This window comes from Coturnix japonica, chromosome 8, assembly GCF_001577835.2.
Source record: "Coturnix japonica isolate 7356 chromosome 8, Coturnix japonica 2.1, whole genome shotgun sequence".
NCBI lineage: Eukaryota > Metazoa > Chordata > Aves > Galliformes > Phasianidae > Coturnix > Coturnix japonica.
The window spans coordinates 24,546,528-24,562,635 of NC_029523.1; the positions used below are offsets into that span (position 1 = coordinate 24,546,528).

At 41.1% G+C, this 16,108-nt stretch overlaps 1 protein-coding gene across 6 annotated transcripts in view; it reads left to right on the plus strand.

Annotated features, from left to right (window-relative positions):
* The first annotated feature begins 1,325 nt into the window (after positions 1–1,325).
* PATJ (PATJ crumbs cell polarity complex component) overlaps positions 1,326–16,108 on the plus strand; it is a 137,085-nt gene continuing 122,302 nt past the window's right edge. For 2 of the 6 annotated variants that reach the window (XM_015870723.1, XM_015870722.1), the window contains exons 1-9: positions 1,326–1,416; positions 5,726–5,802; positions 6,869–6,924; positions 7,007–7,173; positions 8,825–9,016; positions 10,372–10,511; positions 12,241–12,439; positions 14,077–14,205; positions 15,726–15,938. In XM_015870723.1, the coding sequence (XP_015726209.1) occupies positions 6,903–6,924; positions 7,007–7,173; positions 8,825–9,016; positions 10,372–10,511; positions 12,241–12,439; positions 14,077–14,205; positions 15,726–15,938 (1,062 nt within the window). In that variant the 5' untranslated portion in view covers positions 1,326–1,416; positions 5,726–5,802; positions 6,869–6,902. Of the gene's footprint in view, positions 1,417–1,475; positions 1,495–5,725; positions 5,858–6,868; positions 6,925–7,006; positions 7,174–8,824; positions 9,017–10,371; positions 10,512–12,240; positions 12,440–14,076; positions 14,206–15,725; positions 15,939–16,108 lie in introns of those variants that run through there. The other 4 variants (XM_015870718.1, XM_015870721.1, XM_015870720.1 and 1 more) reach the window with 3 other exon arrangements.

The window sequence follows — 16,108 nt, forward strand, 5'->3', positions numbered from 1 at the left end:
AGGACAGGCAGCAGTGCTGTCAGCGGGTTTCCTTCTGCACCAGAAGCATTTCATTAGAAACATATGGGGACCCAGAGACTGAAAACAATCACAGACTCACTACAGTTGGAAAAGACCAGTGAGATCTCCAGCCCACCATCCAGCATTCACTGCCCACATCCCTCCGTGCCACCTCCCCACAGATCAGGAACATCACCAGGGATGGAGATCAAACCACCCCCTGCACAGCCCATGCCATGTATCACCATTCCCTTCTGAAAGTCTTTTGTTATCATACCTGGTTATTTTCCTGAGTGAATGGTGACTTACGCATAAATCCATTCCTATGATTTGTTATTGTTCCAGGCACTCAAAGAATTGGTAAAAATGTGGATTTAAAAATACACGGATGTCTGACAAAGATCTCACTGATGTGAAATAGCGCTCACAGCTTCGAGGGGGATTTGTGTGTGCTAAGTCCAGCAGATAAACTATGCAAATGAAAATTGATATTCCCTTCAGCAATTGGGACAGAAAGGCCACGCACACAGTGCACCCTGCAATGAACTCAGCCCTCCAGATCGGGACTGGGGTGCTCCAATGGGAAATGTGCTGTGCTTCTGTGTCTACACTGTAACTCAAGGATGGATAAATACAGGGCTTGTGGCTCGTCACTGTCAGGAACGTTGTCACTTCTCACGAGCGCTGCGTTAATTAAAGTTGAGAGTGAGGGCTGGGAAGTTACACAGCAAGAAGCTGAATTGCTTTCAAGGGAGGATGGAGTGGTGTGTTCTTAGTGTGTTGTGTGCTTTAGTGCAACTGCTATTGCTTTGAATGGAAAACAAATTGGGGGAGGGAGAGAGAAAATGCTTGTTTTGCAATGAAATGCATTGGTTTGGAAATGCTTACCCAAGTGCGAGAGCTACACATGAGCTCAGGAAACTGTGTAGCAGAATAAAGAGTTTTTGTGAGGTTTCATTTTATATTTTCAGTCTGTGAGTATATATACATAAGAGCAGACATATCCACAATCCAGAGGCGCTCCATAGGAAAAGCATTACAGCTGCTTAGCTCTGTCCTGGCCCCACACTTCTCGAGGCTTTTCCCATCTCAGTGATAGGGTCCGTGCTGCAGAGCACGAGCACAGCTCATCTCATCCCTACAGGACTCAGGAGCTCGGAGCGCCTGAGTTCTTGTTTAGCCGTCGCTTTACTGCGCATAAATACACAGATCGCTGTCTCGCTCTCGGCTGACCTCCCGGCACTATTAAAGGCGGCTGAGGGCAGCGTGGCCGCTCCTTCCATCCCATGGCCGCAGCCCGGCCGTGTGCCTCCCCCGCCCGCTGCCCGCCCGTCCCCCGGGAGGCGGCTCTCCCTCCGCGCCGCCCCGGCTTCCTGCGCCGCAGGTGAGGCGTGTTGGCTTCCCGCTTCCGCCCAGGTGAGAGCCGGCGGCCATCGCTGCACTCCGACCGCCTCCTCCTCCTCCTCTTCTTCCTCCTTCTCTTCCCGGCCGCAGGTATCGAGCGGCCGCCGGCCCCGCGCCCACCGCAGCGGTGCGGCCCTTCTCTCAGCAGCGTCCCGAGGGGCGGCGGGCGGCTCGTTCGTCCCGCTGCCCTCCCTCGGCTCGCGGTGGGCCCGGCCCGGGGCGGCCCCATGGGACGGCCCGCTGCCCTCGGCGCCCGGTGCGGGTGTAGCGTGGGGCTGGGGAAGGCAGGCGGCCCCTTTGGGGGCTCTGGCTCAGTCACTCAGTGGGGTGTGGGCAGCTCCCATCGCTTGGGGTGATGGTAACATTAAGTTGTACCGGAGCAGGTTCCGGTTGGATGTTAGGAAACATTTCTTCTCCTATAAAGAGTGGCCAAACTTTGGGACGGGCTGCACAGGGAGCGGTGGGTCTCCGTCCCTGTTGGGGTGTTCCATAGCTGCAGCAATGTGGCACTGAGGGATGTGGGGACCTTAGAGGCCTTTTCCAGCCTTTTAGTACATTTGTGGCATTTTTCATCAGTGCTTTTCAATCCGGCAGTTCTTAACAGTTTTTTGATTAGTACTTATTTAGGGATTGATTAATAGGACAATTGTTCTCTGCTTTCTTGTCAAGTTTTTGAGGCTTAGAAATGGAGCATGGCTTCAGGTTTAACAGTTCTCTTCCACAACAGAATGGTTTATCAGTTGAATGCGCTGTCATCACCGGAGCTGGAGCACTCAGTGTCCTGTTGCACTCAAATTAGCTGCTCTTTAGATCCCAGAAGTAAATTTTCCACGAGTTTTGCTAGGACAGGTTTCGTAGCATGTTCATGGCTGCACTGAGTGGCCTCAGTGTGAGCTCAGCCTCCTATCAGACATCAGAGGCCCCATGGCAGTGCTCCCCTCTGGGCTGCAGCCCACAGGAATTCAGGTTTTGCCTGTGGGAAGCTGACGTGCCTTGGACATGAATAAGGCTGCTCTCAAAGCTGCTAATCACAGGTACACGGGATTCTTTTGCTTTCCTCGGCCTGCAGTCACTGAGGGCTTCTAACACCGGGATGGTTTCCCCACAAAGGTGGTTTATTGATATTTGATGATATTTAGCTTTGGCCTGTTTTTTACCTGAATACACTTGGTGTGCTTTCATTGATGTACTCGCAGCACCCTTCACTTGTTTCTTTCTTGCAAGAGCCTGGAGCAGCTCAAATACACTGTAGTGATTTTATAAAGACTGTAACAAAACACAGCACAGCAGTCCTTGGTGGTTTCATCTGTGAGGTGTGTATGTGCTAAGTTTGGTTGGATTTAATTTTCCTGTATGTTTGAAAGTGGAAAGCCGAGCAGAACAGCCAAATGTGCTACAGTGTTATTCTTTAATCAGTGCATACTGCTTGTAAGCTATGTCATTTTTAATACTACAGCTTACAGGTGATGCTACATTATGAACACTTGAAGATGAAGTTCATGCTGTTTTCTCTTGCTTTTACCTTTGCTTAGATGGAAATTTTCCAAGCTAGAGATGTTCCCAGGACTGATGAAGACGCCCCATGCACATATCAGTCATTCCTGGTAACAGGGCTAGGAAAAATTACAGCTGCACCAGTGCAGAAAGGTGACTTTGGATCGGGATGTACCCTTGGCTGTTTGCTGCTCAGATGGCCCTGTTAGGAGCCTTGAAAAATAGCAGCAGTTAGCACTGTGTGGTGAGGACTTGCAGTGTTCAATGGCCCAGAAGGTTACAGTGATACTGAGAGCTGCGGAGAGGCAGGATTTCCCCTATGAGCACAGCTCTTGGAAGGATTCACGTTGTTGGGGGTGAAGCAATTGTAGTTGTTAGGTGAGAGGGGGGACGTGGGCAGAAGCAGCTCTGTTGGCTAAACCGTGCCCTCCTCCAGCTCCCAGCACAGAGCCCCTTAGTTTTGTCTCCCAGGAGCCTCCGCAGAGCAAGAACTTGTCAAGGCCACTGCCAGAGGTGTCGTGTCGTTCTGAGCCTGGGATGTGCCGGGCTGAGTGCCCCGTGGCAGCTCTGGGGGGTGATGGCAGGGGAAGACTTAAACCTTTCAGCTCTTCTGATGACCTCTGCTGGCACCAGCATGGGGGAATTCCTTTTTTCTTAGTTTGCTTTTGAAGGAGATCCAAGTCTTAAGATTTCATACAAAACCTTATGAAACTTTCCCGCTCCCTATGATGCGTTGAGTTCAGCTCTCAAAAGTGAAGACAGTCAAAACCCAGATACACGCTGTGCTGAAGAGTGGGGTTTTTTTCTGGGGTTACAAAACACTCCGCTTTCTGAAACTCATGATTTTCGCAATGATTTTACGATTACGTTGGGACTTGTGACATGAATTTTGAACTTTGAGGTTTGCAGCTTTGTCTACCAATAAGATAATTAAGTGGCTGTAGAAATCTGGGAATGGAGTTGAGGAAGTTGAATGCAGAGTGGACAAATAGTTTTTTACAAGACAAACCATGGTGTTTTGGGTTACTTCATAACTATCATCGAGGAATGGACCTCTTAATTTGTGAATGATCTGTTGGCACCCCGATCAGGTCTAAGCATCAGTACTTGGAAATTGATTAATGATTATGTGTTTGGGTCCTCAAACACAAACAGGGCTATAGTGGATGGAGCTGTGTGCTTCTCTGGAGCCTGAACACCAGTCTTGGGGACTTGTTCTCAATTACATATTACTTGAAAACTTGGAATTAGCTTGTGTTCTCAGGGATCCCCTCGCACCTGAAGGAGCTGTCTACCTTAAATCACACCTTTCCCCCCCCCCCCGCCTTTCCCCCCCGGCTCTTTTTATTTGAAAGAAAAGAGAACAAAAGAAACATTAGGAGTGGTTTTAACGTATTGCTCAAAGAAAAATATCACTGTAAAGCATTGCAAGCTGACTAGAGGCCAGCTTTAATCACGAGGGATCCCAAAGTGCTGTGTAAACTTGAACTTTCCTGCTAACTGTACCTGAGGTCCACTTCAGCATCTGCTGGAGAGAAGTGCTCTGCAGTGGTTCTCAGCAGTGCTTTGGGGCAGCCCAAGCAGGAAGCTGATGCTTTCTTTAATGTATTTCCTTGTGATTTTATGTTTTCTTTTTTTCACCTCCTTCTCCAGGGGACTTCTGCATGTTAGATGGAGCCTAGATATCCTACATACATTTTTCTGCTCTAATTTTTCTTCCTTGGATCTGCACCCGTTGCCATAATTGCTATTGTTACACCCGCTGTAATGGAAAAAAGATTAATCTTGGAGACTGTCAGCACGGCTCTTTGAGGCTGCCTTTGAATGACGCAGGCTATTTCTCATGGTACAGTTTGCCAGCACAGCTGAGCTACTGCAACCGCTAGTTGCTGCTGCAAGGTGTGGTCCTGTTCCCAGCCCCATCCCATGTGCTGTTGTTTGAGCACTAGGTGGGCAGGAGGCTCGGCCCCACCAAATGTGGGGGCTTGTTGGGTGTTTAACTCCCTGCTCCAGTTCACTGTGGGATCAGATGAATAAAGGCCAGCCCAGATGGGACGGGAAGGAGGACAAAATGCATGAAAGATACTTTGGCTTCTTGGCTGTTAGATGGGTACAGTGTTGTCAAGTTGTTATTTCCTGCCATACTGCATTTCTTTTCTGGGTTTAATCTTCACCCTACCACTGGCATTAAGGTGTTTCAAGTCACTTTTCCTCATAGGAGTTCTTGTGTATCTCACTGTTGCTGGTTTGCTTTATTGTTTTACTGCTGATGTGAAAACGGGGAAGTTACATTGATTATGAAGGGGAAAAAACCCTTCATATTCCTGTTTTTTAAGATTCACACAGTATTTTTAGCTAAGGAGGTGAAGTTTGGACTTCTTGGTTTATGTGAAGACTCAGGAGTATATAAGGAAATGGTATTTTCATCTGTACTTCAGAATCAGATCTCAGCACAGAATCAAAGGCCGCTGCTGTGCTATTTTGTTTCAAATAGAAAAGGAAATAAAGCTGCAGAACTCACATAAGTTCAGATGCATTCCTGAAAGTCTTTCAGGAGTTGTGTGCCTCCTCAGCCCCTCCTATGAATTTGATTTGAAATGACCTCCTAAATCTGTTAATAGTCTTGTGAAGGGACTCATTTTGCTTGGCCCTAGGTGGAAACCATGCAAGTCCACCGAGTTCTGCAGGAATTCTCGTAGAAGCCAAAATTGCTTACATTGAGCAAAGTGTACATAAATCTGAAACTGTGCTTTGTGACTTACCACCTATTTTTTTTTTTTTTCTTTCTTTTTCATCTGCTTAATTATTATTCTCTTATGTATTTCAGTGTCTTCCTGGAATTCCAGACATTTTTGGCTGGGGCGTGGATAGGATCAGAGCTGAAAGGGTCAGAGGTTCTGCTGGGTGAGCAATAATACACAAACAACCATACTCGCTCTTGGATTGCAAGATTAACAAAGTAAATGTAGAGCTTTTTTTGCAGTATAGATTTTTTTTTTTTCCCCAAATAATTCCAAATTTATATTGTTCTGAAGTTGCACTGTTATATACAGGGCATAGTCTAAATTATGTAATTTGTGCTATTAAACAGTTGACTTCTTTCAGAAGAGCTTGTACTAAGCGAAGAAATCTTGTTTCTTGTGTTTTTGGTGTAACTACTTTGATAGGTTTCAGAATGAGAGGCTCCACCTGAACTTTATAACTTGCAAATGAAAGTCCTCTAGGCCTCAGCCTCAGCTGCAGACCTGTTCTCTTTCACGTTGCAGAGAGGGTGGGAAAGGACACCATGTTCCTTTAAAGCTTGTCTCATATATAGGAAAGAGAAAGGCAAGCACATGGAGGAGAAGGACATAGTTTTCTCTTACCTATTTGACACCAAAGCTGTCACTAAGATGCTGGATTAGGAATTGGGTTAGCCAATTTGGGACATTGATGCTATGCTGTTTTGTGAGCAAAGGGGACCTCATCATTTTATGGGAACTTCTTGAAGAATTGTTTTATTTCAAGATTTCACCTGTATTGCCACATAGCAGGGCTGAGCTGTTGTGAGATACACAAATAATTAAAACAAGTGGAAGTACCTGCTAAATAATACAAAGAGTTAGGTATTGTGTATTTGAAAAGATCACAGTTTTAATGTTCTCATTCCAGATAATTTGGTTGAACATAGCTGTGTTGATTTCTTTGACCAATTTGTTGCTTTTGTTTTATAATGTGTATTATTCCTCATCTTTGGAAGAGTTGTTCTTCCTTTTCTAGTGTAAAAGCAGCAGCACACAGAACAAGGAGAAATTTGTGAGTGTGCTGGGCTGCTCTGCAACTGGCTGTACTGAAGAGCTAATTGTGGTGTTCTTTAATTAATTTTGTTATAGTTAACTTAATATTTTACTACTGCATTTATTGACATTCTACCTTAAAGCATTCTACTCAAAGATATCATGTATTTGTTTGTTGTTTTTATCTCATCTAGATTATTCTGAGTAATTCCAAAGATATTCTCCAACATGCCTGAAAACCCTGCTGCAGGTATGTAGTCTGAAAGTGAATACTCTGTTAAGTGGTGAGAAATTATGCTCCATTCCTAACATATAACTACTTTGTGGTGCAGATAAACAGCAGGTGCTGCAGATCATTGACCGTCTGCAAGCAAAACTGCGTGAGAAAAGAGATGTCCAACATAACGAGAACCTGTCTGTGCTGCGAAACACGCTCAAGAGCCCTTTGTTTAACCAGATTCTGACCCTCCAGCAATCCATCAAACAACTGAAAGATCAAGTGAGTGTAGAATTACAATTGTTGGTGTGATTATAACTATACTGAACTTGGAACAAAAGTCTGTGTAGGCATGCGCTAATGAGGACAGTCATTAATAAGCTATAAGTTGGTGCTACTGAATGTTGGCCTTTTTCTTGTCAAGCCTGTATCTATTGAGTCACTTCTGACATGAGAAATGACCTTACAATGCTCTAGTCATGGGGCACCATGCTTTGATAAGGGTGTAGAAGAGACATCGAGAACCACGTCAGTCTGAGAAAAGCATCTGCAAAAGACATCAGCTCTAATACTTTGAGTTCTGAAAACAGTTGAAACTGAGATTCTCTGTTTTTCTCAGTACTGTTCATCAGCTGACTAGCAGCACCTTGTCTCCTTAAAAGACACTATCCGTTAACTGCTGCTGACTTGTACAAGAATGGTTAACATGCTTTGGGAAATAAAATGTAGAAAATCACCCTGAAGATGTGCCAAGCTCTGATGCAGACATATCCAACCTAGCTTTTAAGTCAGTTAAGTATGGCAGTGGAAGTCATAATGCCAGTAGATGCTTGGATCTTGTAGACAAAGATGTTGTTGACACCTCTACCATGCAGTTTGCCAAGTCAGGCACGGAAGCTTAAAAATCAGGGACTAACTTGGCACACTCTATGCAACACTAATTCCTGTCTTTGCTGTTACTGAACCTGTCCAGCTGCAGATATGGTGGGGTAGGTCTCAGGAGAATGGTGCCACCATGCTGTCATTGCTAAATATATTGCCAGTATTGCTGCCTGGATACCATGTAGTGGCTCTGCCATTCATACTTGTCTTCTTCCCCTGTTTGCATTGTTGGAGCATCTGCTCCCGTCTTCCAAATCTTGAGTGCACGTCTGCAAGCTGTTAAAAGTGAGCAAAAATCCAAATCTAGGCTCATGCATCGTAACTGTGGCATAATAGATTTTATATCCAGAATGCTCAGGCTTAACATGTCTAGAAAATAAAGTTTTTGGGTTTTTTTGTTTGTGCTTTTTTTTTTTTTTTTAAATTTTTCTAAGCTTGTCCCCTTTGAGAACTTTCATTCAGGATGGGATTTTTTTTGCTTTACTTCGTTGCACTGGAAGTGTTTCTGCTTTCCTTTTTGTTATTTTGTTGTGTCCTGTTATTTAACAGGACTGGAAACTGAACTACAATTCTAGCTGTGGTAGCGTGTTCAGTTGTAGTTACCTTGTGTCCTAGGTGCACTCTGTATATATTAGGCATTTGAGTGGTTAAGTGACTCGTAAAATTTTGGATTCTAGTGTGAAAACTGTCTGAATTTGCCTGACAGTTCCACCAGCATTTGAGTGCCTCTTTAAATATTTGGTGCAGAGGGAGAAATGAGTAGGATGGGCACAAACTGTGAAGAAGAATGGTAGAACTGACAAAATCGTGTGGAGTAGAACCACAGCTGAATTATTCAGGGAACATTCCTTTCTGTAAAACAGTTTAAAGTTGGTGTGCTGTCTTGATTATAGCTTACACGTTAACATTACCTAAATTACCCAGGTGAGAGCAGTTGTGAGAATGTGGATGTATAAATGTGATTCTTTGTCAGTCTTCACGCGAAATTATATATGTTGAAATCTGTGTTCGTTTTTAATAGTTTTGCCACATCTCTGTTCATTTTTAACAGCTCAATTACATGCCACCTGAGCGGTCAGTAGACTTTGATTTTACTAAGAGAGGACTACTGGTATTTGCTGACAAATCAGTTACAGCTGGAAATGTGTGTAAACAGAGCACTTTACCAGAACCCAGAGCATCTACCTTCATTCCAAACCCAGGAGTTAATGATTTTAATGCAATCATCCAACAGATGGCAAAGGTGAGGCTCTCAGGTTCAGTCAACCAACCTTTAATGTCAGACTTTTTCTTGCATGATTTTGGAGCACTTGTTCAAGCATACTGTTTGATTGTATATCTTGGAGTGTGATGCAACCTAAGCCAGTAACAGAGGTACCAAGGACCCTTGTTTGTTTGTTTTTTTTTTCCCCCCTATGAAAGATTACGTCAACAATGGGAAGTATTTTCTTTACCATTTCTTTTATTTTCTACCACATCAAGGTAGAAATGAAGGTTTGGTTTCCAGAAGACTTTTTTTCTTTGTATTTGATGACACTTAATTGAAAATGGATGTTTTCTGCAGAAACTTGTTTTGATGGAAAGATTTTTTATCAAGTACATTTTGAATTGGAAATGTACCAGCTTTGTTGATATATGAACAGTGCAAATGATTAAAAGAGCTGGCATGTAATATTTTATTTAACTCTTCATTTAATATGTCTCAACTTTGCCAGACAGATGCTGATTTCATTAACATGATGTAGCATGTACCAGATGCTTATGGAAGCTGTACAGGTGCAGACATCTACCCATGTGCAATTGGCATTTATACCATGAGTGCATTGTTCTGTGTTACTTTGAGCCATTAATTTAATTGGTTAGTCGTGCCTTTCTATATTAAGTAACTGTTGCTAATTGACTACCTTAATGTAGCTGTAATATTTTCAGCATAACTCTTCTTGTTAGCGTGTCATTAACTCATCTGATAAAAGATTTAACAGTAAAGACTGCACGTTATTTTGGATAAAGCAGCTGCGATAGAAGTGCTTTCTCTAAGTGTCGCTTCCCAGTAAACAACCCCAGAAATGATGTGTTTGAACTGAGAATCAGGCAGTTGCAAAAGCCGAGTTTTTCTGTTGTTTTGGTTTTTATTTGCATTACATGTGAAGTTGCAGGAATGGGAAGGAAATTAATTTCTTTATTTAAAAGCTGCAATCTTTTGAATGCGTACCTTAAAATCAGCATTAAAAGCTAAGGGAGCCAAAAGACAAGTAATTTAGTTTAACTATGCAGCATTTCCAGAAACCCCAAATATATTGCTATAGACAGCACTTTGTTCTTAGTTTTCATCCAGTTTGGAATTCATCTCATAATGTGAATGAAGTGTGAAAGCAGCTCTTAAATTCCCTGAGGTTTCAGAATCTCAGAGTGCTCGCATATCCAATACTCTGTTATATTAAAAATAATAAATGGAGGAGCTTTTATAGGAATAACATATTTAGTATTTTGCCTTTGTTTAGTCTTAGGAGAGGAATAATTCTCCTGGTGCATAAATTTTGAACTAGCTCATTCTATTGCGTTAAAAATTAGTTAATCCATTTCTTTTTATTTTACCAGGGGAGACAAATAGAATCAATAAGGATTGAAAAGCCTTCTGTCGGAGGTCTTGGATTTAGTGTTGTTACCCTTAAAAATCACAACTCAGGAGAAGTTGGTATCTATGTCAAAGAAGTTCAGCCAGGAAGCGTGGCTGACAGGTGAGATCTTTATAATTGTAATGGAAAAATTGCAGCAGTTCTGTGAAAAGAGAAGGCCTGATTTTTGCCTTGGAGGCTGTCAGGCTAACGTGTTTGTTTGGATTATCTGGTGGGATGCTTTGGAGGTCGTATCTCGCGTTCTGGCTTTTCAGCTAAACAGACTCATGTTTTGAGGATCAGATTTTCAGATGAGTTCCAAATATCCATGCCGTTCACAAATGGAATTTCCAGAAAACATGACTCACTGAAGAGAACTTTGAGTGCTGATTGAAAAACAAAGGCAGCTCGGAAAACAGTACAAGGGAAATAAAAACTCGTCTCTGGATTTTTATTCATTGTATTACTGAAAGATTTTTTTTTTCCCCCTTGTTTCTCTATTTATGTGCCTATGACAATGCTCTATTTATAGTTGGGTTTACTGTGTGTTTCCTGTGTAAATTAAGATCCAGTCCTTCCAGCAGATCCCTGCGCAGATGTCATCATAGAATCGGTGCTTCAGGCACTTTTTTCCTGTATTATCTGCAAGTTCTCACCCAAAAACAAAAGACAGAGCAATCCTTGAAAAACAAAATGTGATTGTAAAACCACGAGAGTTGGCATGAGACAAATGCAGTGCTTGGAATTATGTTTAAAGAAAATGTGTCTAGATTACAAGTCATTGGTGTCACTTTTTAAATAACACATGTCAGGAAGTGCCAACATAGGATGACAAAGAGTGGGGAGAGGTTGGAATGATAATGGCTATGGGCCCACAGAGAACACACCAGAGAACGCTTACAAGAAAAGCATATTAGGCTCTTTCAAAGTGGAGACAGATGGACTGATCTGGATGTCAAAGGAGGGTGAATATCTCACTTTAGGATTTGATGACCTGCTGCTCACTTTCTTTGATGAGAGAGTCTAAAATATGGCGAATGCCTGAAGAAAGGCGTTTCAGGAAAACATCTTAAATGTGGCGTGGTAAAAATGAACTTTAAAATGCATTAGTTAAGATGTACAGCTATATTGTTTTGGAGGTTTCAAAAATCTCCCGGCATGTTCGGTTCTGAGTTAAGATCTCCTGGAGTCTTTTTTGGATTCCTACAGAGCTTTGAAGGCAGTGTCTGTCTATGTAACAGTTTGGTCTCATGCTCGGAATGAATATTTAACAAAGCGGATAAGTGATGGTTTCTCTCTTGTCACAAATCTAAATTCATCACTTGGATGAATTAACTGTGAGATTTATGTTATCCAAAGGTATAATATAAATCGAACTGTCTATTGCCTGAGGAAAGTTTCATGTCTGAGTTTTGATGATATAATTTATGAGTAAAATAGAAATATACAGCTTAACTATCTTTAGGATCAGGTGATGATATAAACCAGTATCGTAGCCTGAGTTTTGGATACTTGGAAATGATGTCCTGTGATGCTAAAAGTAATGAAGAAGAGTTCCTAGTTAGCTGTGTAATTGCAACTTTTTTTTTTTGTCCGATTTAACATCATCAAGAAAGAGTGAGGAGATTTCATTGAATTTTGAATAGTCGAGGGAAGAAAACTGAATAAACTTGCACACTATGATAAAGTTAGGACAAACTTTGGCTGGGCAGTTCAGTACAAACGTATATTGTGTGTGATTTGTAAGTTGAAGTCAGTCTAATGAGTAGATTATTTTTTTTTTTTTTAATGTAAACTTTGCATGGGAAGTCACTGTGCTGCATTTTGAAATTGCTTTTAATGTTTTGTTAAGGGATCAAAGACTAAAGGAAAATGACCACATACTGGCCATTAATTGCACCCCATTGGATCAGAACATTTCTCATCAGCACGCTATTGCACTCCTCCAGCAATCCACGGGATCTTTACATCTGGTTGTTGCTAGGGAGCCGGTTCAAGGAAACAGCAGAACTTCGCCTGTCTCATTGAGTGATACAAATCCACCTGAGACTGTAAGTTGTTGCGATACAGTCAAAATCAGATTTTGAACTATGCTGGGTACTCTTTTTAGTAGTTTTAAGTGTTTCTACAAGTTAGCTTTACATACAGGGTTTGGGGTTTTTTTAATCATGTTTTATCTGTAGTTACATTTGATTTAGACTGATCATGCAGTAAGTGTAACGCTTCCATTGCAAAGCTGCATGAAGCTGTTATAAAATAGGTCCTGGGTTTTTATGTGTTAGTAGAAGTTATAGTAAATCAACCATTTTCTAGCAGCAGGGTCTGTTCAGCATAGTCTGGATAAAGTGTTTTATAAGTATACCCAGCTGAAAAATACTTGCACTTAGCAATTAAAGATGCTCTGATTATATCTTAAAACACTGTAAACATAACCTATCTTGAGCACTGCTTGAAATACCAGAACCAGTGTAAACTTAAATTGCTCAAAACCGAATGCCTTGCCTTTGTTTTTCTTTAATTTGTTAAAGAACCTACCCATTCATTTTTTTTATCTTCTTTTTTAATCTGCAGATTTCATTCATTGTGAGCTCTTTTGTTTTCTTTAACAAGGAGTGATTGTCACTCAGATATAATAAGCTAAGGCTGAGCTTGCATCTGTGTTCAAGCCATATGGTCCAGGTGGCTTCATTGAATTTGGTTGAACTGCACACCTAAATCCAGGGTTTGCAATATTGGAATCTTAATTTATTATGCTAGCAGGTTTTGATGAAAATCTGGTTAAGAGCAGTGTTTTTCCTTATTCTCAGTAATTATTTCCCTTATGATTATTACAGAGGTAGTGAAATCTGAAGGTTTTAGTGGATAATCAATATTGTTTATTGCACTGAAAATTTTAAAGAATTAAACTTTAACTGCTTTTTCATTGAAAGATCTGCACTGAACAGACTAACAAAATAAAATACAAATATATATCTCTACAGGGGGTCTTTAAACTCCTTTTATGATATTTAACTGGCTTTGGCAAAGATTTTCAGTATGCTAATAAATCCTTTATTCACAGAAGACTTAAATCTGCCTACTTTGCTCCATTTTGGTTTCTATGAGATATTAATCTGACAGAAACATTGCCTGCGTTTGGGTTACTTAACAGCTTTGTTATTTTCAGATTGTCTTGTAGAACATAAGGTCATCGCACAGCGTAGCTTAGAAACATGCTTCCAATTCAGCATGGCAGAATTTATACTGCACTATTAATTCAGCATGTACTGGTGCTGTTTAGAGTGTGTAAGTGACATAACAGATAGAAGAATTTGGGCAACGCTAAGTGAAAACTAGGCCAGTTCAAGCTTCTGGACTGTTTCTCTGTTTGCAATATTCTTGATTTCTGAAAAACTAGTAGGATAGTTTCCATTTTGGCAAGAAAATCTTTGAATTACTTTTTCTTAGTCAAGCTTTTTCCTAGTATCCTGTTACAAAAGTGAAGGACAAAATGTATGTTCGGTAAGAGATGAGAAACCTCACTGCATATTTATAAGGTAATGTAGTCAACTGAAGAAAATCCAAGAGATCTCCAGTATGTGGCAAAGAGAAAAGAGGTGCTTTGATTCTTGTTTCTCCTGGTACAGGTGAAATTGAGACGCATTAAAGATGGGCTGAATTTAAAGTCTTCTCTTCTTATTAATTGCAGATTCGTTGGGGCCACGTTGAAAACGTTGAGCTGATTAACGATGGCTCGGGATTAGGCTTTGGAATTGTAGGAGGAAAGCTGAGTGGTGTAGTTGTAAGAACCATTGTTCCTGGAGGATTAGCAGATCGGGTAATTTGTTATATTATGTCACTTCTTATTTGATTGCACAGTATAATTAACTGCTTTTGACAGTCTTAAAATAAACTAGTATACTTAAACAAAAGGAAGCTGATAGCATCAAAGTCTGAATGCCAACATATACTTTATAAATAAATATGTTGAAGATATGATTGAGGAAAAAAGTCAGCACCTGATACAAATTAAGCTGTTTCTCAGATGTGCTTTGGCTTATACAACATTGTTGAACATGCAGACAAGCTAAAAAGTTGTCTAAGCTTCTCGTAGTTTCAGTACTTCTAATTCTTTCTGCAAGACTTTCTGAAGTTCCTGCTATTTTTTAGTTATACGGGTCTGATTTGTGACTTCTGATTGTCAGTCTTTAATGATCCAGCACTGAGTGTTGGTATATTTCAGGAGTAGAACGCATGAATGATCTGGATTTTTAATGTGAATTTGGCCATGAAAAGTTGTTGCACTGAGAACTGGAGCCCATGCAGTCAAGACCCAGTAACAGAAAAGAATGTATGTTTTATTGTTACTTCCGCTAGTAGAGGATGGAAACAAAAACTGGAGATTCAGGGAGCTTTAATGGAAAATGCTGGCTCTTACTTGACTGCTTTCCTCTAAACCTGTCATGTACGTAGGAGTATTTTTTAATTATTGTGTAACACCTGTTTTGCTGTAAGGAATAAAGTGTCTTGGCCACAAATGAAGCATGTAAGTTAAGAACTCACCACATCATTCTCAGCTGAATGAGGCATCATTAAGAACATGTGAAATAATGAGTGCATATACATGTTAAAATTGGATGGATTTGTAAATGAGTTTGAGTTAGTCCTGGAAATAACTCCACTATGATTGCTGTATAAATCAGTGCACCTAGGCTGGTAGGGCTGTGCTGATCAATACCAGCTGAGCATTTGGTGCTATGAATGCTTGCTTATACTAGGAGTGATGATGTAGGCCATGAATTATAATTGTCATGTAAAAAATGGTTTGCGTGTGTGCAGAGCCCTGTTACCTTCAATGGAGTTGCTTGCTCGAGTTGGAGCTAGCCGTGTGAAAAAAGAATTGCCAAGTTAATATAGAAGTGTTATTAGCAACTTTAAAGTCTAACCCTTGTTCTGTGCAGTTTATTCCAGGAAACTGCAGTACATAACAGCTTGTAAGATTATATATTTTGGGGTTGGAACTGTATGGTCTTTGAGCTCCCTTCCAATCTGAGCCATTTTATGATTCTAAAATGTTGTTACCCTTTTTTTCCTAAATAAGAAAAGTAACCATTTCCTAAGGAACAGTGGTATTCAATGTGTGTATATCTTAGTTTTGAAAAGGCTGATTTACCATGGTTTACTGCTGTGGGAAAAACAGCACTTAATATTTTGAAAACATCCTTGAATTACTTTACATGTTGCACTGATGGTCAGTTTTATTGTATTCTCTTACATGGGCTGTCATGAAAATTCCCATAGGGGCTTCCAGTTTTTACATCTTGAAAAAGTTTTATGCCATGTTATTTCTGTTTGAAGGATGGGAGGCTCCAAACTGGAGATCACATCTTACAGATTGGAGGGACCAACGTGCAGGGAATGACCAGCGAACAAGTTGCCCAAGTGCTGAGAAACTGTGGGAATTCTGTTCGGATGATAGTAGCGAGGGACCCAAAGTGTGAAATTACAGAGAGCCCACCAGCTCCTGTGACCTGGCCAGTCAGTGCACTGCCTTCATTTCAAAATGGAAACGTAAGTATCTGATGTCTGCTTATGGTGTTTCTAAGTGTGTTTGTGGCTTGGGACCAGAAAGGAGAGGAACAGAGAATATTTTTGATGCCTAAATCGCTTCTCCTGGGTTTCCAGTTATTGTATTTATAAATTTAAGTGATCGTTACTCTAGCTCCATCTTCTGTAATTTT